The sequence below is a fragment of the Chaetodon auriga genome, chromosome 1 (genome assembly GCF_051107435.1).
Source record: "Chaetodon auriga isolate fChaAug3 chromosome 1, fChaAug3.hap1, whole genome shotgun sequence".
Classification (NCBI taxonomy): Eukaryota; Metazoa; Chordata; class Actinopteri; order Chaetodontiformes; family Chaetodontidae; genus Chaetodon; species Chaetodon auriga.
In genome coordinates, this window is record NC_135074.1 from 31,628,368 (window position 1) to 31,649,191 (window position 20,824).

The 20,824-nt window shown below is 46.9% G+C and overlaps 2 protein-coding genes across 3 annotated transcripts; one reads left to right on the forward strand and one right to left on the reverse strand.

Annotated features, from left to right (window-relative positions):
- Nucleotides 1-15,617, forward strand: dis3l (DIS3 like exosome 3'-5' exoribonuclease). 2 transcript variants are annotated; one of them, XM_076735095.1, is made up of 18 exons: nucleotides 1-271; nucleotides 1,081-1,234; nucleotides 2,657-2,785; nucleotides 4,872-5,007; nucleotides 6,801-6,968; nucleotides 7,054-7,126; nucleotides 7,247-7,426; nucleotides 8,008-8,177; nucleotides 8,553-8,714; nucleotides 9,562-9,812; nucleotides 10,837-10,929; nucleotides 11,027-11,315; nucleotides 12,126-12,361; nucleotides 12,663-12,817; nucleotides 12,917-13,095; nucleotides 13,174-13,319; nucleotides 13,433-13,604; nucleotides 14,378-15,617. In XM_076735095.1, the coding sequence occupies exons 1-18, from the start codon at nucleotides 142-144 to the stop codon at nucleotides 14,711-14,713; spliced, it is 3,159 nt and encodes a 1,052-aa protein (XP_076591210.1). In that variant the 5' UTR covers nucleotides 1-141; the 3' UTR covers nucleotides 14,714-15,617. The 2 variants fall into 2 exon arrangements, with proteins under 2 accessions (XP_076591210.1, XP_076591218.1); XM_076735103.1 differs by lacking the exons at nucleotides 1-271; nucleotides 1,081-1,234; nucleotides 2,657-2,785 and adding an exon at nucleotides 4,785-4,841.
- Nucleotides 15,618-15,847: 230 nt separating this feature from the next.
- tipin (timeless interacting protein) lies at nucleotides 15,848-19,353 on the reverse strand. Its single transcript, XM_076735117.1, is given in 8 exon segments — nucleotides 15,848-16,026; nucleotides 16,029-16,268; nucleotides 16,485-16,715; nucleotides 16,963-17,026; nucleotides 17,115-17,237; nucleotides 18,011-18,086; nucleotides 18,916-19,009; nucleotides 19,218-19,353. Coding segments are annotated over 8 exon segments (999 nt in total). The 5' UTR covers nucleotides 19,342-19,353; the 3' UTR covers nucleotides 15,848-15,979.
- Nucleotides 19,354-20,824: the final 1,471 nt, after the last annotated feature.

The following is a 20,824-nucleotide window of genomic DNA, read 5'->3' on the forward strand; positions in this document are numbered from 1 at the left end:
GTCATGACGTCAGCGGGCTTGCCGCACGCACTTCCCTGAAGTTCACCGTAAATGTTTACAAGTGTTGCTTCCAGCATTACAATAACACAGCCGGAAAAGAAGAACAGACGGCTACACATGGCTCTTTCCTGAGTCCCGAGGATGATTAAGACCGAAAGGATTCTGCATTTGAAGAGCTGCCGGGGCCGAAAGGTCCGTGTGGTCCGGGAACATTATCTGAGAGAGCAGGTTCCCTGCTACAGCGCGCTGTGTCAGGCGGACTGCGCGAACGGTAAAGTCAGCCCAAAACAAAGGCACACAGGCGGACACACGGAAAACAGCCTTTTATCTACAATTACAAACAATTCACGAGCAAATACTGTAATTAATATCACAGCTAAGAGCATCTATAGAGCAGGCGGTGGCTTTGGCGCCGCTGAGCTGAACTAGCTAATTTCAATCATTCATTTTGACAAATTTAATGCTTAATGAAGCTGAACATGCTAAAGCTAACCAGGCTGTGTTTATCAGCCGTTAAACGGGAAAAATCAGGGTGATGTATCGAGAGCAGAGACGTTTGATGACTAAAGGGGATGCAGGATGTAACCTGCAGTGGGATTAATGTTTGCTGTCATATCGTGTTCAGATGGATCAAAACAGTGTGTCATATACGAAGGAAAAGCTGTCAGATTAATGCAAACACCAGTTCAAAATGGTTTTTCAGTCGCACTTCTGACTCCCAGGGGTTCATGACTTATAAATGTGATTTTTAAACTGCACTTGATCTTTTGCAACAGGCTGCAGTACAGTCGACACAAACATGTCTGCAGCATGGAGTCAAAGCTGTGAAAGTTACTGTAAATTTACCATTAGGACAATCCTGCCATGCAAGAAGCTGAAGATCGACCTGCTGCTAAAAAGACATCCAAAAACAGAAATGTTGGACTGTTTATGAGAGAAAAAATGGGTTCCTGTAATTAAGTGTTAAGTAATGTGTGCTAAACTCTTTTGATAAATGCTGACACATGAAAACAGTAATAATGAGTCGTCCCAAATGACAAAAATGACGTTTCCACGTCTCCCTGCATTCGTCCAAAACAGATGGCAAGGTGCTGCCGGCCGATCTGACCCACTACGTGGTGCCTGATGTGGCCGTGGTGGTCGACTATCTGGAGATCTTGGAATTCAGAGAGCTGCAGGGAATCGTCTTCACGCAGACCGCCTGCCAGGCCGTGCAGCACAGCAAAGGACGCAGGTACGCTCACACCTGCAAACAGGTGCACGGTGCTTTGTTTAATGGGGGTTTGATCATGTATGGGAAGCCCTCATGAGACTTTTTAGCCTTGCACTTAGTTGTGTTTTATCATATATGAGAAGAAGCGTCCTGGTGGTCGGTATCCTCCAGAAAATCAAAGGACTTCAGCTTCAGGGATCCTGAAGGCAACAAGACGAGTCAAGACCTTTAATTCCTTAAGCTGCTTTTGAGTGAAGCCTCTAATGACGGCGTACCTGCATAAGTGTGCAGAGAGTCGGTAGGGGTCAACCTCATTACATGAAAACTCTGCTGACGAAGCTCGAAGAGGTCCAGTCTGTGACTTGAAATATCTCTCCCGCACAAACAGGCTGGAGTGCTTTTGACAAACTTGATGAACAGTGTAAATAAGGAGTCCCACATGACCTCTGGTTTTGATTTCTGCTTACGCTGCCATTTTAAAACGTTGCATCATTAATGTGATGAAGCTTCACTTTTCATAACGTTAGGTAGACATCGCTGCTCGAGCACACGCTGATGCCATACTGTGTCAGTAATTGCAGTTTTCCATTCACACACAGTGGGGAGCCCAAAGGAACCAGCACTCTGTGTGTGTGTGTGTGTGTGTGTGTGTGTGTGTGTGTGTGTGTATGTGTGTATGTGTGTGTGTGTGTGTGACTTTGCAGCTTTGGTTTTTTGTCAATCCAGAATTTTTTAGTCATCTTATTCTTATCTTGTGCATTGAAAGAAAATATGCAGCCTTATCCAGTGAAACAAATTATTATTATTTTCAGTGATTTTCTAGTTTTCTCTGCTACAGAATCACAGACATTTTATTTTAAAGGAACAGTTCAGATAAGATAAAACTTTATTGATCCCACGCCAGGGAAATTAAGTCGTTACAGCCAGCTTAGTATTAAAGAGCAAAAACAGCAAGAACAGTGGCATAGAGGGGTCAAGATAAGGAGGACACAGGCTAAAAGAATAGAAAATCAACTTTGTATATTCACATTATTTATAGATTATAAAAATCCGAATTGCATTCGACGTACTTTTCACAAATACTCTCATTGACTTTCAGAGACTGAGAAATAATGTGAAGATTCAGCCACCAGCCGGGTATCTTAGCTTAGCACAAAGGCTGGAAACAGCTAACAGCTAGCCGAGCTCCATCCAAAGATAACACGATCCAACCACCAGCAGACAGACTCACCAATGAACACGTTACATTTAATTAATCCACACACCGTTTTGTTATCTTTGGACGGCGCAGGCTAACAGTTTCCCTCTGTTTCCTGTCTTTGTGCTAAGTGAAGCTACCTGACTGACAGTCAGAGAATTTCCCCAAAGCATTTCAAAGCCTTCCTTCAATCTGCTCTCTTCACTGCTGTAGATATCTCGAGTGTTTCTTCTGTGTCCGTGCAGGCAGTACAACCGTCTGCGAAACCTGCTCAAAGACCCTCGACATGACTGTGTGCTGTTTGCCAATGAATTTCAAGAGTATTCCTACTGTCCACGAGAGAAGGGGGAGAGCCAGGAGAAGTGGCAGACCAGGTCAGTGCTCTTTATGGTCCCACAGCGTCACTGAAGGGCTCAGACAAGTTCACCAGGCCGCCGTCAGGTAGTCACAGAGAGACTACAGGTGTGCAGCAGGTGTACATCAAATCTTCTTTAGCAGACCTCATTGTTCTCAAGCTACTTGATCCAGATACTGAAGGTCCAGGATTGGGTTGCAGATGCAATTCAGAAATCTGTCGGTGAGTCAGAACCTAACGTCCTTCCAAAGGTCTTTTTAACTACCCACTAGTTTCAAACGAGTGATTTAATAAACCGTCCTGCACCTTTAAAGCTTCAGAAATGTCCATAGCTGTGTGCACGAGGAAACGTCTGAAGCGCTCCAGAAAGAACAGTCAGTGATGGAAACTTACAAAAATGAGCTAAATGTAGAAATTACTCTGTTTTATTCATGTCTGCATACATGCAGAAATGTGTGTGTCTCATGGGAACATTACAGTTTATAATGAGGGGGAAGTGTGTGATTATCCTAACCTGATGGTGTCATTTCCTCATTTAGTCAAATGTTACAGGCATAAGGTTTCATCGTTTTAGGTGTGTGTTGTTGTTTTCGTGAATGTAAGATTCACATCGTTATTAAACAGCATTAAGTTTCAGGTCAGACGCCGACTGTGCTTCGCAGCACTTTAACTCTTCTCTCTAGACGGCTCAGATGTTAGAATTAGCTCGCTTTAGCTTTTGCAATCTGTCCGCCGAGCCTTGCTGAAGACTCTCTGCTCATGCACAATGAGAGAACGGGTCGATCGGCAGGTACGTAGGTGGACAGACAGGCAGGTGGACTCATCGTTTCAGTGAAATGATTGGATTGGCTTACTGCCGGCCTGCAACACAGCAGAAACTCCAAGAAAAAAAGCAATAAAATAGTGGAAAATAAGATAATTAAGAAGAAAAAAGATTGAAACGAGTGAAACGCTCTGACGTAAAAACAAAAGCAATTTATTGATTACTGTTTGAACGTAAAGAGAATTTCAACAAATATGACAAAAATGCTTCTCAAACACACGACCTGCTCTAAATTTAACACAGTATATCTCATTTTATATATACAACAAATGAATAAAAAGTATTTAAAAAAAGAAAAAGTCGTTATTTTTACGTGGGGTTGTGTGTTGGACCGTTTCTTGGCCGTGACGTTCCAGCAGAGACTTCAGGAAGTCGCCGCTCGCGCCTGCTAACTCTTGGACAGGCAGCGTTTCCTGACTTTGAGCAGTGAGAGCAGCGAGTGTTTCCATGTTAAGTTGTTGTGCTTTTTCTGTTCCTCTGAGTCCTTCAGCAGATTTGAGATGAAAGTTTAAAAATGCAGTTTAGTCACGCATAAAGCCTGAATTATTTACAGCTGGTGGTGCAGAACCATAAGGCCACTTAACGTCCTCCATTGACCGAGGTGTCAATCAGACGTTGGCTGGAATCCATGCGGGCGGCTGAAGGGGCAAAAGCAGCATTTCCAAAGATGTTTTTCCTCCTCGTCACGTAGAAAACAAGTAATGAAAAAGCAGGAGCTCTTTGGAAAGACAGACATTCAGAGAGAACTACAGAGAAATCAGACCAGGAGCCGAAAATCCAAGAATCCATGGATGAAAAGTTCAAATCAAAGTGACACGAAACAGAGAAATCAGACAAATTCAGTGTTTGTGAAGGTATTATGAGAAAGTCTGATAATTTCACCCAATTATCAAAATGATTATTCATGTATTCTACATTAAATAAGTGTCATTCTTGCAGTTGAATCTGCCTCAAAGATTAAACTTTCAGGGAGGTGATGATGGCTCCACCGGTGTCCTGCGTGATGTCGTTTAGTTTTAAAGGCTGGAGGTGCAATCTGCTGTCAACAAACAAGTTTATGACGTAAACAAGACCGTAAACAGAGCAGTAAACGAAGCTCTTTATCACGTTCAACCACCGCCGCCACTTACAGGTGGTTTTCATTTATACGCTGGAGACAAAACATCAAAGTTTAGGGCTTTAACAAGCAAGCTGTCTGTGCGCGTCTTTGTGAGTTAACTGTGTGTGTGTGTGTGTGTGTGTGTGTGTGTGTGTGTGTGTGTGTGTGTGTGTGTGTGTATAGGTGTGTGTACTCTGCAGCAGTATGGTACCATAACCACCTGGCAGGTATGATGGATGTAGTGATGATCACGGAGGACCAGGACGCCGTCGCTCAGTACAGCAGCCTCAACTCTGGAGTGTATGTCATCTCCGTCCAGGTATGTTCACACCTGTGCGTTACCACCCACGCTAACGTCTGTCCGTGCCGTCCAGGGATATCTGGAGTCAGTCTGAGGAAACAAGCTCACCTGAACCCTGAATTTGGTCCAGATTCTGGAGCTTTCTTCATATCAAATGAGGTTCCTCAGCTGATGTTTCCAGAGTCAGTGAATGAACTTTGAGCTTCAGATCAAACCAAAGACTTTGAACAATAACTGATTTTGTTCCTTTTTAAATTCTAATTTACCACAACTTTCATATATTTGGCCGCTGTGTGGTGGCATCCAAAGTGATGCCGTGTGGAAACGCAGCAGCAGAACTAAAACACGTCTGACGGGTCAAGAAACAATATCTGAACCGCTTTGTTTGGAGATGAAACCTGAAGATGCTGCGAATAATTGTTCGTGATAACTCTGCACACAGAACGTGCATGGAGGGTGAGGTAAATGAGTCCTGTTCAGTCGTTCACCTCTCACATCCTGAGTCTTAGAAATGCAGCAGCACGCGGTGTTTGCTGTGAACGCTGAAGCGATGGACTCCTGCCTAATCGTCTTGCACCGCCGCGCCCCGCGTGCGCTCCGTCCACATCGCTCCATTGAGCCGCTTGACAACTAATATGCTTTCGGAGTAGTGAAGAAAACAGTTGTGACGCGTCAAGGCTGGTTTGAAGTTTGGATGAGGTGGCTGCAGTGTGACTCACACATGAATCACAGGTATCCTCACAGAAACAGCTTGTTCTGGGAAAAGGAGCAGTGATTCATTGGTTTTCATGTTAACAGCTGTCAAGACTTTATAAACGTTAGTGTGTGATATGGTCACATAAGCTGATGGGCTCATAAGGTCTCAGTAGTGGAGCAAAAACAGCATGAGGAGTTATTTTATTGGGATTAAAGTGGATCCATGGTGCAGCCTGACAGACAGAAACACGCTCCTTTGTCGTCTGTCCTGTTTTAGCTGAGAGCACAAATCTGTGTGAAGTGTTTAATGGCGACATTAATAAAGCCGACGGCACTTCACAACACTCATCCAGTGTCGATGCTGAAGTGTCGATGCAGGAGAAGTGAGTGATGAGAACTGACCTGCTGCCACAGCAGAGTGACTCAAAGTAAACAGGAAGCGCGGGATGACGGTGCTTCAGGGTGTGTTTGGACGTGAAACTCTCCGCTTGAATCAGCAGTACGAAAGATGAGCGGCTGCTTCATGAAATATCTGACGTTTTTTGTAAATAATAATTACAGCCCGTGTGCAGAGAAGCCTGCTGTCCACAACTCCCAGGGTGCATTTCTGCAAGATGAGCTGAAGCTGAGGATCAGACATCGTAGAAACCTGATAAAACGTTCAGCAGATTAAACTCACCTTCAGATTCTGGATCAGTTCTGGATGAATTTGGTCACTGAGGGACTGATTCGTTATCCACGATCTGAATCAACTGCAGCTCCAACTCTCTAAATCTCCTGAGCAAAGGCAGCTGAGGCTGATGGGTAATGTAGTATTTAGAGGTATTCAGCGTTTAGATCTGATGGGGGAAACAATCATTTAAAGTAGTGTCCATAACATGAACCTGTTCTATCACTGAAACAGCAGGAGAGTCCTGTGGGTCTGTGCTAAAAAGCATTCAGGATTCAACTGAGCTTCAGTGGAAAAGGAGCAAAAATAGAAGTAAATGCATGTCACTGAGGCCAAACACTCGTTTACTTTAAATTTCCACCCCGTGCATGAAAAGGCATCAAAGTGAGTGTGTGCATCCATCCCATAATGCCAGTCATTGCTTCCCTGTGTCTTTACTTTCCAGGACTTTTTGCAGAACTTCTGGCCGGAGCTGCAGGCAGCTCACGATCTGTACAGCTCCCTCTCTCAGGCGCTGCAGGAGAAGGAGAGCGAGGGCTCGCAGAGGGAGTTTGCTGAACATCTGCCGGCTGAAGTCCTGGAGGCTGGAATCAAGTCCGGACGTTACGTTAAGGTTCAGTCCGAGTCCGCCCGCCTGGGTCATGTCTAAACGAGTTAGAGTTCCTCAAAGCAAAATAAACCGTGTGTCTTTTTATCAGGGCTCTCTGAATATCAACAAGCACCACAATGAAGCCTTCATCATGACGGAGGGTTTGTCCAACAAGAGCACAGGTGAGCAGCAGCTGAGCGCCGCGGAGCACGGACACGCCGACACATTCGGCTGTCAGTCAGCATAGAGCAGCACGCCTCTCCTGTCCTGACCGCTCCCTGTCTGTCCCCGTCCATCATCAGACCTGAGCTGCGGCGTGTTGGTGTGCGGGAATAAGAACCGTAACAGGGCCGTTCATGGCGACGTGGTCGTGGTGGAGCTGCTGCCGAAGAGCGAGTGGAGAGGGAAGGTCACCGCTCTGGTCGAAGGCCAGGGGGAGGAGAAGGGTGGAGAGGAAAACCAGAGCAAACCTATGCCGACAGGTGGGACTCAGCTCCACTGGTTACTGTCTGACACGGCCCAGAGAGACACACGTCGTCTTCAGAGTGGCTGACCATGAGGCCGTTAATAAAGCGCTGTTCTTCCATAAATGTACTGTAGAAGCAAGATTATTATTTTTTTCTGGCTTCTGTCTGTACAGATACACAGATTTTATTTTCAATTATCTGAAACAGCTTGTGTGTATGAACCACTTTTCACCTGCTTTGACACATGAATACAGCCCTGACCCCAGGACGCTGTGAAAACATCATAAAACAGAATTTTTTTCGTCTTTTTTGACAGAAACTCATCAGCTGCCTTCATAGTGCCGTCACTATCAAACGCTCCAAGTCACTTTGAATGCATGTTACTACTTCCTAGCTTTTGGTAGCAGTTTGTGTCACAAAGTAATTGAACTCTGAGACTGGCTGAATGCTTTGAATGGGTTTAAATGCTATGAAATGTTAGTATTTCAAATGCCTGCATTAACTGGTATCACCTGACACTTGAAGTATAACTTTACACATACAACATATTAGAACTCTAAAGTCTCTCTTCTGACGTCTGAAATTGAAATCCACAGGCCGTGTTGTGGGGATCCTGCAGAGGAATTGGAGGGACTATGTGGTAACTTTTCCCCCCAGAGACGGGACTCAGTCCCAGAGCAGGAACTCCCAGCGCATCCTGGCTGTGCCGTGGGACCGTCGCATCCCCAAGATCCGCATCAGTACTCAGCAGGCCGACGCTCTGCAGGTCTGGTTTGCCTTCACGTGGCTGCTGATTGATTTTAGTCAGTCAGAAAGTCATGATTCAAAACTAATTTGACTAATATTTCTCTACATGATCATAACTGGAGTCTTTATTATTTCAGAATATATGAGAACTGTCTGAAGCGAGAAGGGTCACTTTGGCTTTTCACTGCACGATTATATCTGCCTTAAAATCTAAATACTGACTAAACTTCAAGTAAATCCTCAATCATTGCGCCTTGTAAGTGAAAATCAGTGCTGAAGGAGTTCATCTGTGAGCCGAGGCTGAAGGGTTTGAGATCAGCTGAGCGTCAATGAGGGAACATGTGAAATGTCTCATGTCTCAGCGTCTCAGGGTCGGCTTGTCTTCTTCACTCAGGACCACAGGGTGGTGGTGCGCATTGATTCATGGGAAAGCACGTCGCTCTATCCCAACGGCCACAGCGTGCGGGTGCTGGGTCGGGCCGGAGAGCTGGAGACGGAGGTCCAGACCATCCTCATCGAGAACTGCATCCACGTGCCCCCCTTCTCAGACGCACAGGTCAGCACGGAGACGGTCTCTGAGGTTAAAGCACCTGTGACTTTAGAGCTGTGACAGAAAACAGTGGTCTCACAGTGAGGAGACACAGCATCGTGTCTTCAGGCACCGGACGAGTTCAGCATCTCTCCACTTTAGCCTTTAATTAGCGGGTTTAATTTTGTATCTTACGTTGTTCATGGTGTGTGTTTTTTGTCTTTTTTAACATCCACAACACAGATAAAACTCACAGTGAGGTTAAACCTTAGTTTTATGATTATTCAGTGGGTTTTATTCATGTTTGATGTTTTGCTGAGAAACACTCGTCGTAAACATGATTTTCTGCTGGAACCTGCTGTAAAACTCAAACGTTCCTCCTTTTAAGCAGAAGGACGGCGCGGCGCTAACGTGTGGTGGCCGTAGCCTTCAACCGTCTTCTCCAGCGCTGAAGTGTTTTTCTCAAACTGCAGAGTTCATGAGAGTTTCTCAGTCCCTCTTGTTCTTTGAAAAGGATATTTACCCGATAAGGGCAGTAATGAATAGCGTGTTGTACTCAGAGGAATGGAGTAGACTTGTTGAAACCACGTGCTTACCTGTTCCTTCTTTCATCGAACCGTCCAAGGACCTTTTCTTTCTGCTCAGACTCACGCTGCTCATTTTCTTTTGGAAAGAAAAGCCTCTGGTGAAAGAAGAGACTCAGCACAGCACACAATGTCTGATGGTCTCTTCTCAGCCCAAAGCACACACAAAATAAATTATTCATTCAAGTCCCATCACTCGGCTCTAGTGTTGCACAGCTGCCTTTGTGACAATTTCAGGACCTTATGTAACCTTGTGTTTTCTCTCTGTGTCCGCGCTCGTCTGTCCTCAGCTGAGAGAGATGCCGGGAAACTCCCCTGAGAAGCCCTGGAGGGTGGACCCTGCCCAGGTGGCAGAGCGGCGGGACCTGAGGGAGACTCACCTGGTGTTCAGCATCGACCCGCGGGGCTGCGAGGACGTGGACGACACGCTGTCGGTGCGCAGCCTCGCCGGCGGGAAGCTGCTGGAGCTGGGCGTCCACATCGCCGACGTCACCCACTTTGTCGCAGAGGGTTCGCTCACCGACTTGGAGGCACGTTCAAGGTTAGAACCTGCTGGAAGAGAAGAAACAGCAGAAACTCCTTTAGAACAAACACAAGAGACAAACAGGAAGTTTCCAAAGCAACTCCCAGAACGAGCCCAGAAAGCTGCTGCCTGCATTTCAGCCTCTTCAGTCTCACACTCTTTGAATTTCTGTCTCAAAATCACAGCACACACACTCAGAAAAGAAGCAGCAGTAATCACAAACAACACGGACCGAGAGGCACAGCAGTGTCTGACAGTGAAAGGCCAGCAGGCTTCAAAGGGGACAAACCAGAGCGTGGAGGCTCTGACAGTCTCTGCACTGTGCTGAAGTCATTCATTTCGTCCAGGCCTTGAATGTACAGCACACGTTTGTCCTTGCATAGGCCGGGACAATGAGACACGAGGCACAACTGTCCATCCGTGAACGCAGAATCAGCAGAAAAGCCGCTGACAGGCACGCAGAACATGTTTTCAGAGCCGGATCGATCGTCTTAGAATTCAGCTCAAGACTCTTTTCATGACGTTTTCCTCAGCTGTGCACTTCTTTTATCATCTTTAGCTTCTTATGCTGCACCAAGGCCGCCTCAACCCAGGCTCAAGACAAAGACGATCAAGCTTTCGCTGTTTTAGCTCCGACACCGTGGAACAAACTCGTCCGCTGAGTCTGAGGCCACGTTTTAAAAGAGCTTTGAAATCCACTCGTCGGCTGCGTTTTATGACCTTTTCCTCAGTGCGTTCGTGCTCTTTGTGTTTTGTTTTATTTCTCTGTGTTTGGCCTTCCCTGAAATTCTTCTTGTACTTCATATCATTGTGTTTTACCCTCATCCTTGAAGCATCTCATCTACTTCCTGCTTTACTTGAAGAGTTTTTAGATTTTTAGGTTTGGTTTTAAACTTCTGGCGACTGTCAGAATGAGGTGAAGAACATTTATTTCTAACAAAGGCGGCGATGAAAGCGATAGAGAAGGTTGGAAACCAGAAATCGGTTCAGATGTCACTGCTTTGTGGTTTTCCTCAACTTTCTTCTTCTTCTGTCTCTTCAGGGCGACGACCTATTACCTGGCAGACCGCAGGTACGACATGCTGCCTGCTGTTCTCAGCGCAGACCTGTGCTCCCTGCTGGGAGGAGTCGACAGGTCAGTACACTCCACGTTACCTGGGTTGGAGGGCGTGCAGGTCATTAGCTTGCAGTAGCTGATCTGTAAATGTGCATGTGCTCACTCTCAAATCCAGGTACGCGATGAGCGTGCTGTGGGAGCTCGATGCGCACTCCCTCGCCGTCAACAAGGTGTGGTACGGCCGCACGCTCATCCGCTCCTCCTACCAGCTCCACTACGAGCTGGCCCAGGCGCTCCTCAACGGCGAGCAGGCCGAGGTGGCCGAGCTGGCCGAGCTCGGGCCTGAGGAGAGGGATGCTAAGCTAGCTCAGCTCACACAGGCTCTGGAGATGCTAACACACGTCGCCCGACACCTGCGGGCGCAGAGGGACAGAGGAGGAGCGCTGGAGCTGGAAGGGGTGGAGGTACGACTGATTTCTCTTTTACTAAAGAAACGTCCTGGATGTCAAAACGTTTGCTTAAATCTGTTAAATCTGCTCAGTGGATCCGTCCTGAAATAACACTCTGCAGGCTGTCCGCTAACAGCTGAGTAAATGCAGAGCACTGAAACACGTGACAGCGCTTCATATGTGACGGCTGGTCGATCATCGATAAGGTGCTTTCGAACACACTGACCTTATCGACGTGTGCGATGGAGCTGTGTTACAGCGGATGTCATCATGGAGTTACATGGTGCTGCTTTGTGCCAAAAACTGCAGGCTGCACAAAATGAGCATCATTTATTCGACCTGCAGGAATCACAGCTGCTCTGCTACCTTCCTCACGTAGATTTCATCATGAGATTATGTCACTGAGAACGTTGGTTCAAAGCTAAATGTGTTAAAATTCAACTGATAATGACTTAAAGTCCGACAAAGCTCACTTGCCTGCTCGGTCCTAGCAGCTCAAAGCCCATTGGTTCCTACTTAACACGAAAATCTCTACAAACTGGCCACAAATAAAGCTGCTCGCTGTCATTTTTATCAAACAAACAAAGGGAAACTGCGTTTGTTTGGGACTATTTTCAGCGGCGGATTAATCCACATTTGGTGCTGCAGTGAGTGTTTGTGGCAGCAGGACGGTGAAATAGTTTAAAGCATTCCTGCTTTTCATCACCCACAGATCTTAACTGATGGACAGAAAAGTCTCTGAGGAGACGAGTTGTAGTCTTTCACTCGTTTGAACCGAGCCGTCTCACCGTCTCACCGTCTCACCGTCTCACCGTCCCCCCTCAGGTCCGAGCCCAGCTGGATGAGGAGAGGAACATCACGGCTCTGGTCCCCCGGCAGCCTCTGGAGGTCCACGAGACGGTGGCCGAGTGCATGATTTACGCCAACCACTGGGTGGCGCGCAAGATCCAGGAGACCTTCCCTCATCAGGCCCTGCTGAGGCGTCACCCGCCACCACGGCAGGAGTTCTTCAGCCAGCTGGTGGACATCGCCGCGGCGAGGGGATTTGCCATCGATACCAGGTGACCGAGAGTATGGAAGCTGAGGAGGTCCATGTCATGTGACTTCACTGGTTCACGTGTTGTTTTGGACTCACGAGCAAACGTCTCTGTCTGAGAGAACATGAACAGTTTGGAGGGAGACTCGCCGATGTGTCACAGCCGTGTTGCACTCAGTCACTCAGCAGTTACACGGCTGACATGATTGTTGCACTTTATTGCAAATCAGTGGAAACTTGTTTCCCTTTTCCTCGAATCGAGACAAATGCAGCCGTCAGCACGGCGGCTGAAAGGAGTTTCTGAACAGCTGATTCTGTTCCTGCAGGACCAACAAGGCTTTAGCTGAGTCTCTGGATCAGGCTGTGGACCCTCAGGACCCGCTGGTGAACAGGCTGCTGAGAATGATGGCCACCGCCGCCATGTCACAGGCGCTGTACTTCTCCACCGGTCTGGAGTCCCAAGACCAGTACTACCATTACGGTCGGCCACACAAAACCACCATCATGCCTGTTATTGTTTGATCCAGATGTTCAGCGTAAGTGAAGATCTCGGTGTCTGACGCATTTTTCCGTTCCTTAGGTCTGGCTCTGGACCGCTACACGCACTTCACCTCACCCATCCGCCGCTACGCCGACATGGTGGTCCACCGGCTTCTCACCGCAGCCATTGACGTGGACCGGGGGGCGGGCCCTGGCAGAGCGTTGGCCAGTAACAAAGAGCTGGAAGAAACGGCTCAGCACATCAACAACAGGAACAGGGTCGGTGCACTTTCTGGTTTGTGGTCTGTGATTGTGGTCTGAGTTTGTAGAATAACCTGAGCTGTGTGTGACGTCCAGGCGGCCCAGCAGGCCCAGAAGATGTCCACACTCCTGTTCCAGTGTCTCTACTTCAAAGAGCGAGACCCGCAGACAGACCAGCGCTGCGTGGCGGACGCCGTCATCTACTCCATCCGAAACAACGGCGTGTTGGTGTTCGTCCCAGAGTAAGAGACTGACTGAGGGTCTTTGATCTCGTGGATTCTTCCCGTCAGACGCCTCACGCTCAAACAGGATTGGCAGAGTTTCTAACAGCTGACCACACCTGTGCTGTCTGCAGGTATGGAGTGAAGGGGCCGGTGTACCTGAGGAATCGGGAGGGCCAGGTGGTGTCTGCAGGCCAGGACGGCAGCTGTGAGTGGCAGAGCGGCTCCATACGACAGTACTCAGACCACGTCACCACCACCTCCAGCGGCGGCTCCTCCACCTTCAGACTGTTCAGCCACATCACTGTGAGTCCACTCAGCTTACTGATCTACAGTCGACACACACGTGTGCATCCTGGTGTACCTGCTAGTCTTCTTCTTCACTACCGAGTCGTCACTGAGAAACAGGGTCCAGGTCTTCAAACCTTTGCTCTGCAGCGCCTCTAGTGGTCAACAGCTCACACTGACGGGTTTTTCTTCTGTTGTGATGATCACAAAGACAGAGAACACCGAACCCGCTCGAAGCAGAGCACACAGCTCGTTTTTATATTCCTCATCCTCATACAGGCACCTCCTATTGGTCGAACTAGACCCCCTCCTCACATCCTGAGGGGAGGAGGTGTCTGTGGTAACATTTACTGCACAGAGAGGAGGTGAAGGGACGAAGTGAGTCACAGTGAGAAACATGAGGAAACCAAGTAGTAGCACAGGTCACACAGTGTGTCCATCAGAACCTTGATTAACAACTAACAAAACGAGCTGTTGAAGGTTCATGTGTCCCTCAAGAGAAGGTTTGATGGCTTCACATGTTCCTCTGTCGGCCACGTTATGATTTGTATCAACGCTGGAGAAATATTATATCCCACTGTGATGAATATTCCTATGATGAATATTCCTTATATTGTGATGAATATTCTTTATATTATGATGAATATTCCTTAAATTGTGATTATTATTATTCATATTGTGATGATTATTCTTACCAGCTTTGGGATTTTCACTCCAGCTGTACCGGCCGTCTCCACAGATGTAGATATGTTGGTGTTTGTGATTGAATTATAATCGTCTGCTCTGCTCAGGTGCGTATCTCCGTCCGCTCCACATCCTGCCACGCAGACAGTCTAAACCTGGAGGTCATCAGCAACAAGCCCCACGCAGGCGCAGAGCCCCAGCAGGCCCAGTCCCAGTCCCAGTCCCAGTCCCGCAGCCAGCTGGTCCAGGAGGTGGTGCGCCTGGCCGAGGAGGCGTACCAGCAGGCCCAGGAGAAGGCGGCCCGCCGGCCCAAACTCTCCAAGGAGGAGAAAGAGTTCAGCCAGAGTAAAACTCCCAATCTGTACTCCCTCCTGGAGGAGGTCAGGGAGCTGGCTCTGCTGGACCTGGACGGGGCCGCACGGGTCTGCGCAACAACAGCGTAGAGCAGCTGAAGCGACGAGCCCGACGAGCTTCGAACATCGAGTGCAGCGAACATCCAGGAGGAAATGAGCTGAATCTGCGTCAGAGCAGCGACCAGAAGCTGCTTCACTACAAACCAACGACGACGTTTGTCTCATCGTTTCACCTGAAGGACGAAGGCTGAGAATGAAGAGCGTGAACGAGAAACATTTTCCACATGTTAGTCCAAAGACACGCAAACAGAAGAACCGAGGGTTAAACTGATTATTGATTATTGGTCCTGACTGATCGACTCCTCACTGATGAGACTGTTTGCTGAAAATAAGTTTAAACTCTGAAACATTAAGAAGAAAAATGAACAGCTGCTGATACAAAGTAATAAACTAATGTGAAACATCAAAGACTGAAGCACCACAAACAGACTATTGATAACAGTCCTTCACTGTGTGTCAGCGTTCAGCATGAAGACTCAGATCCAACAACGATAAATACATCAAACATGGTTCAATCCTACACGAACACTGTGTTAATGTGGGTCATATAAAGTAAAAATCTGACTTTTGAAGACATTTCAAACATATTTTAATGAATTTAGAAACAGAAAACAGGAAGTTTCTCCAAATGTCACCTTTGATTCTTCATTCTTTAAGATGTTCCTGCAGCTGTTTCCTTCCTTCAACACTTAACATTAAGATTTACTGGTTTGACAGACTGGTTTCCACCCACACTCAAATCCTGTTTTAATAAACCTGCTGGTCATTTTACACATTAAGAGTCGGAGCTTCAGTAATTACTGACCTGTCAGTGTTGAAGTGTTGTGTACCTGAAGCTTTTGTATGAAGTGTTTTCACAGAATCTATTTTTCTAACATGCTGACTTTTTGACTTTGTGCTTTGAGATTAAAGTTTATGGATGAGTTCACGTCAGCTGGAGTAAAATCGTTATTCTAACGTAAAAACCTGCAGAAATTAAACTCATTGAAACTCTTCGACCGACATTCTGAAACAAAAATCTGTCTTCAGATATTTTATCACTCAGACGTCCGAAAAAGGAATTATGACAAAGTTTTCTCACCTTTACACAAAAACCTAAAAAACGAGTGAAGGTGTGAAGCGAAGCTGTTCGTCAAAGACTCAACGTACCATCTGACCTCCATTTACAGTGAAACGTTTATTATGGTTTGGCATTTTAAAACTTCCTGGTTCATCATGAAGAACAGGGCAGGTCACAGCTTCCAGACGCCTCCTCAGAAATCGCTGTGGTCTCAGTGTGTGTGCTGCCCCTGAGCGTTAACCTCCGTCCTCACGCCTGCTGCTGGGCTGACGGAGCTGACGGAGCTGCTTTCGTCCTCTCTCTCCCTCTGAGGTGACGCAGCAGGAGGCTCAGAGTCTTTGTGTGGACGCTGGCTGGGCTGCTCTGTGCTGCTGCTGCTGCTGCTGGCTGGCTCCAGGTCCAACTCCTCCACCTCCTCCTCCACCTCCTCCTGATCTTCAGAGCGGTCGAGGGCTTTTGCAGAGGAGGCAGACGCGGGTTCATCAGCTGACGTGGACGAGTCGACGGTCTGGGAGTGTGAAGGATCTGCGGGGCAGCGGGAGGAGTCACTCAGTGATGTTCAGAGAACACAGTAAAAGTACTTTAAACGTCAGTGAAAGGACAGAATGTACTACAGCACATCAGCACCACTGGAAGCTACAACACTGGCTGACCTTGCTTTATCTTAATGCATCTCGTCAGCGATTGGCTGAGGTTTTCCTGCATCACTCCTCTTTGGACAATCAGGATGAATCCTCTCACCTGTTTGCTGCTGCTGGCGGGCGAGCTTCCTCTCCAGGGCTCGCTGTCGGTTCAGCTCCATGCGCTGACGCTGCTCCTCGGTCAGGGAGGGAGCGGGTGGAGACGGAGTAGGTGGAGCCGGTGGGGCCGGGGTAGAGTGGACCGGCTCATGCAGGTCGTTAGAGAAGCTCGATCTGTTGAAGGGATCTGCGTCCCCGAAGACGTCTGATTCAGGAGCCGCCTGCTCTTCACCTGAACCCAAACACGACGATTGACAGGAAATCTGAACATCTCTCACTCAGTTATTGTTTCATGTGTGGCCTCATTCTGACGGCCTGCGACATGAAGCAAGACACGTTCCAGCTTTTTCACCCTCAGATGTTTCTGATTTGGGGTCACTGTCCAACAAACGAACAGGACAGTGTCCCAGCACGAGGGTTTAACTGGACTTTCTGAGCTTCACTCCCGTCTTCACACATGAGGTGTTTTCATCTCTTACCGTCTTTATCCACGTAGTCCTCGTGTGTCAGAGGCATGTCCAGTCGTATCCGTTTGAGGCAGGTCTGCAGCAGGAAACAAGGCGAACCGTTAGAAACGCTGCACTGCAGAAGAGAATCACGGCTCTCTGAACTCTTCAGCATCTTTTCCCACCTGCACCTCCTTCTTCTTTCCCAGCTTCTCCACTCTGTCGATGAAGTCTTCAAACTGTAGTTTCGGATACAACCTGTGGGCCCAGTTCTCCATCTTCTGCATCAGCAGCTGCAGGTCCTCGGCCTGGTCGGACGAAACACACACACACACACACACACACACACACACACACACACTCTGTAAGGTGAGCTAAATGCATGTGAGGTGATGAAGAGGAGTGTAAATCGTGTTTCATGATGATGCATCGATTCTTTGGACAACGATCGAGTCTGACAGTAAGAGTTCACCTCAGGGGCTCCGCTCGATGTTACATGATCACACTGAACACGAACCAGCTGAGTAAGAGCGGTTTGATTGACAGGTTTGAATAGCGATAGTGAGGAAGAGGAGGGACGAGGGCGAGGAGGCACACGGTGAAAGTCATCCGTCACTCTCTCGAGCTTTGTTCTGACTCACAGTCGATCTCTGCCATCAGATTTTAGCCACAGACTTTCATTGCTGTGGCTGAGATGAACTCACGGATCAAACAGAAGCTGCAGTTAAAACAACACAGCGACAGAGAATCAGCCTCTAAAAACTCTTTCTTTGTCGTCGGGAATATTCGCTCGCAGTCACAGGTTCTCAGCTGAGGACGAGGGGACAGAAAGAGACTGAAAGCAGCAACAACGCTGAAGAAGTGTTAAGTCTTCATAACGTCACTGTGACATTATGAACTGAATGATTTAACCATGAAGCAGACGTGAGCGTGCTGAACGCTGTCGGGCACAAACACTGAACAGATCGTGGATGGACTGATGGATGGTTTCGCCCCCGGTGATGAAGTGCAGCTGATACGAGCGACTCCACATTCATCTGCTGCGTTTGGCCTTGTTAGCGTGTCGGCTGTCAGCGCTCACCTCATGTCCTCTGCCTTTGAAACGGACGTTATCAAACAGCGTGCGCAGAGCAGGAAGTCCTCGTTCTGAGATCAGCCTGAAGGAAAACATTAAAGCAGCATTCATTAATATTTTTAGAGGCAGTGAAACAACATGTGAACATCAGGCATCTTATCAGCTGCTAAAACAGTGAGAGACATCTGGACGTCTCTGTAGACCCAATCACTCTACGTCCAACCTTCACTCTTCTCACTATGTTTTAGGTCTCCACCACTTTATCTGCTGAATCTTCTGCCGTGTCCTGAGCAGGACGTGGACAGTCCAGCTGATCTTCGGGGTTTAATGCTGACAGTTGCTGAGCGCCGCGACGGCGAGCCAAAACAGTAAAGAATGAGCTGAAAGAGGCTAAAAACACAGCCGGGCTGAACTGCAGAGTCGGGTGAGACAAGCTCGTCCTCATTACTCTCAGTCATTTGGTCCATTGTTTGTAGAAACATATTGATTAGAGCTGTTTTAATTTAGGTATTATGGAAGGTAATAAAACTCCAGCAGGATCTTCATTTTTGTAATTAATGCGGCCTAAAATTGAATCTGTAGCCGTGTTTTCAGATGCAAACTCATTTGCAGCCTCGTGTTTCTTTGCAATAAATTGGTATAATTTTTAAAATTTGCAAGTCAGCAGAAAACTGTGCCGCAGTTAAATAATTCACTGATTCTCACAATGTGTAAGTAACTGCTGTAAGAGCAAAAATGACCCTCAAAACCTGAAGCAGAGCTACAATCACATGATATTACCTGCGACAAACAATACTTCATGCACTGTCCAGACCTTTCGTGCATGCTTCCATTAGTTTGTGGCTTTTTTTTTTTTTTTTTATATCTTAAACTGAAATCCTCCATCACATAAAGGCTGACGGGTGAGGCACCTGTTAGAGTCCAGCTTGGGTTGTGGCCTCTTCACGCCTTTCCTTTTAGCCACAGGGACCTCAGCCAGCTTGGACACGTCGCCGTCTTCCTCCCCTGCATTAACCAGAGGACAGACAGCAGGACAGATGGTCAACATCAGTCTGTTAACAGAAACCTTCAGCAGGGCAGATTAGGAGCAAATCAGGACTTAACTACCATCAGCAGGTGGTGTGTGTTCTGTCAGCAGTCACTCCCTTCCAAACTTTCAGGGTATAAACAGGATTAAAATGCTGAATATTCTCTTTCTATTAAAGCTTCTTACCATTTTCAAAAGGGTCTCCGTCGTCTGGTCCTCCCTGGCCCGGGGAGTGAGGCGGCGGGAGGGGAGGGAAAGCTTCATCCTCCATGCTGTTGAAGTCAGGAAAGTTATGCAGCCGATTTTCCATCACGTCAAGCAAGGTGTGTTACTCCTGGAGGAGAGGTAAAACCCGTATCAGCCAATATCAGCTTTAAAAGCACATCATGTTTATTTGGCAGATTATAAAGCTAGAAGTTTAGTTTCCTAACATTTTCTGCAGCACAGCTATGAAAACAGGATTTACTTTGGTTTAAAAATCAGTGTCAGTGTGTCTGACGTGCTCAACCCATTTACACTAAACTCAAAGTCAAAATTCGAGTAATATTTCACGTAAAATACAACTTTTATGGTACATCTTTATGTATTTAACTCATCAAAAGTATATTAAGTTAATAGCAACTTAATTGCTATTAATCTCTTAATTTCTCCTTATATGATAAGTATCTTTATACAGATGTTTTTTATTTTTTATTCTGTATTCTTTTGATTGTCTTTTTGATCTTTCTACATCTCTCTTTTATTCTTTGCTGGCTGTAACTATTTCGTTTCCCCGGCGAGGGATTAACAAAATTTGTCTTATTACACTTAAGTAGCTGAATACTATTTCCACCATTAGTCATATCATACACATGTAGCAGCATTTCCATATTTCAGTAGCTTAGTGTTAAAGGCAGTGTTATTATGAATTTTGTCTCCCAGTTTTTAGTACCAAGTGAAAATATCGACCCCCGTAACTTTTATCGGTCTTTATCAATTATCGGTTCCTGGTCGGTATCGGCCATGAATGTAGATATCGGTCGAGAAACGCGTCAGCGGTGGCGGTGAACTCAAGCCAGTAACGCCAGTACCGCCTCCGCGGCAGAATGGCGGTAAACTCAAGCCTGGCATTCTGCTGCATACGCACTGACAAGCCGGACGGTCCTCTGTGTTCCGCCGTCAGACAGGCCGGGATAGACAGACAGGCTGCCTGAACAGGACAGTCACGTCTTTGTCTGAATGTTGGCTGAATTTAACTTCATGTCTGAGAAACATTTGCAGTTGCAGAAAAGCGTTAACATGGCGTCGCAAAGCTAACTACAAGCAGTTAACTTAGCTAACATGTTGGTTAAGCTAGCTGCTGTCAGCGAAACGGTAAAACACAACGAGACACCTTAACGTTACACCACAAGCCACCGACAGACTTAACTTATAAAGTATAACTCTAGTTACAATGAAATGTCATGAACTACCTGTTACGAGCCGTCCGGCGGCGATGCAACAAGCAGAGTAAAACCAGCGGCATCAACGTCCGGTATGAAGCTTTGTTTTTCAAAATAAAGTCCAACAAATTTAGCCTGACGTTTAATTGACGACTGTGGAAGTATGGAGACATATAAATAAAACATATACAAATCCCATTTTTATACTTCAACAGAGAAACATTAGAGTGGTAAACGAAACTACTTATAAGTGTATAATCAATACTGCCATGAATATGGAAGAGATAGTAATAAAATCTGTTTATTGACGTGGGTGTAAAACTGTTCCAAATGACCCTCATTGTCTTTATGGATTATCTATAGATTCAGAAA

What these genes read in the sequence shown, in the direction of transcription:
- dis3l (XM_076735095.1), top strand. Translation starts at nt 142, where the DNA reads ATGATTAAGACCGAAAGGATTCTGCATTTGAAGAGCTGCCGGGGCCGA. An exon ending in CAGCACAGCAAAGGACGCAG is followed by an intron (nt 1,235 to 2,656) that starts GTACGCTCACAC and finishes GTGTCCGTGCAG; the next exon opens with GCAGTACAACCGTCTGCGAA. An exon ending in AGCAGGCCGACGCTCTGCAG is followed by an intron (nt 8,178 to 8,552) that starts GTCTGGTTTGCC and finishes TTCTTCACTCAG; the next exon opens with GACCACAGGGTGGTGGTGCG.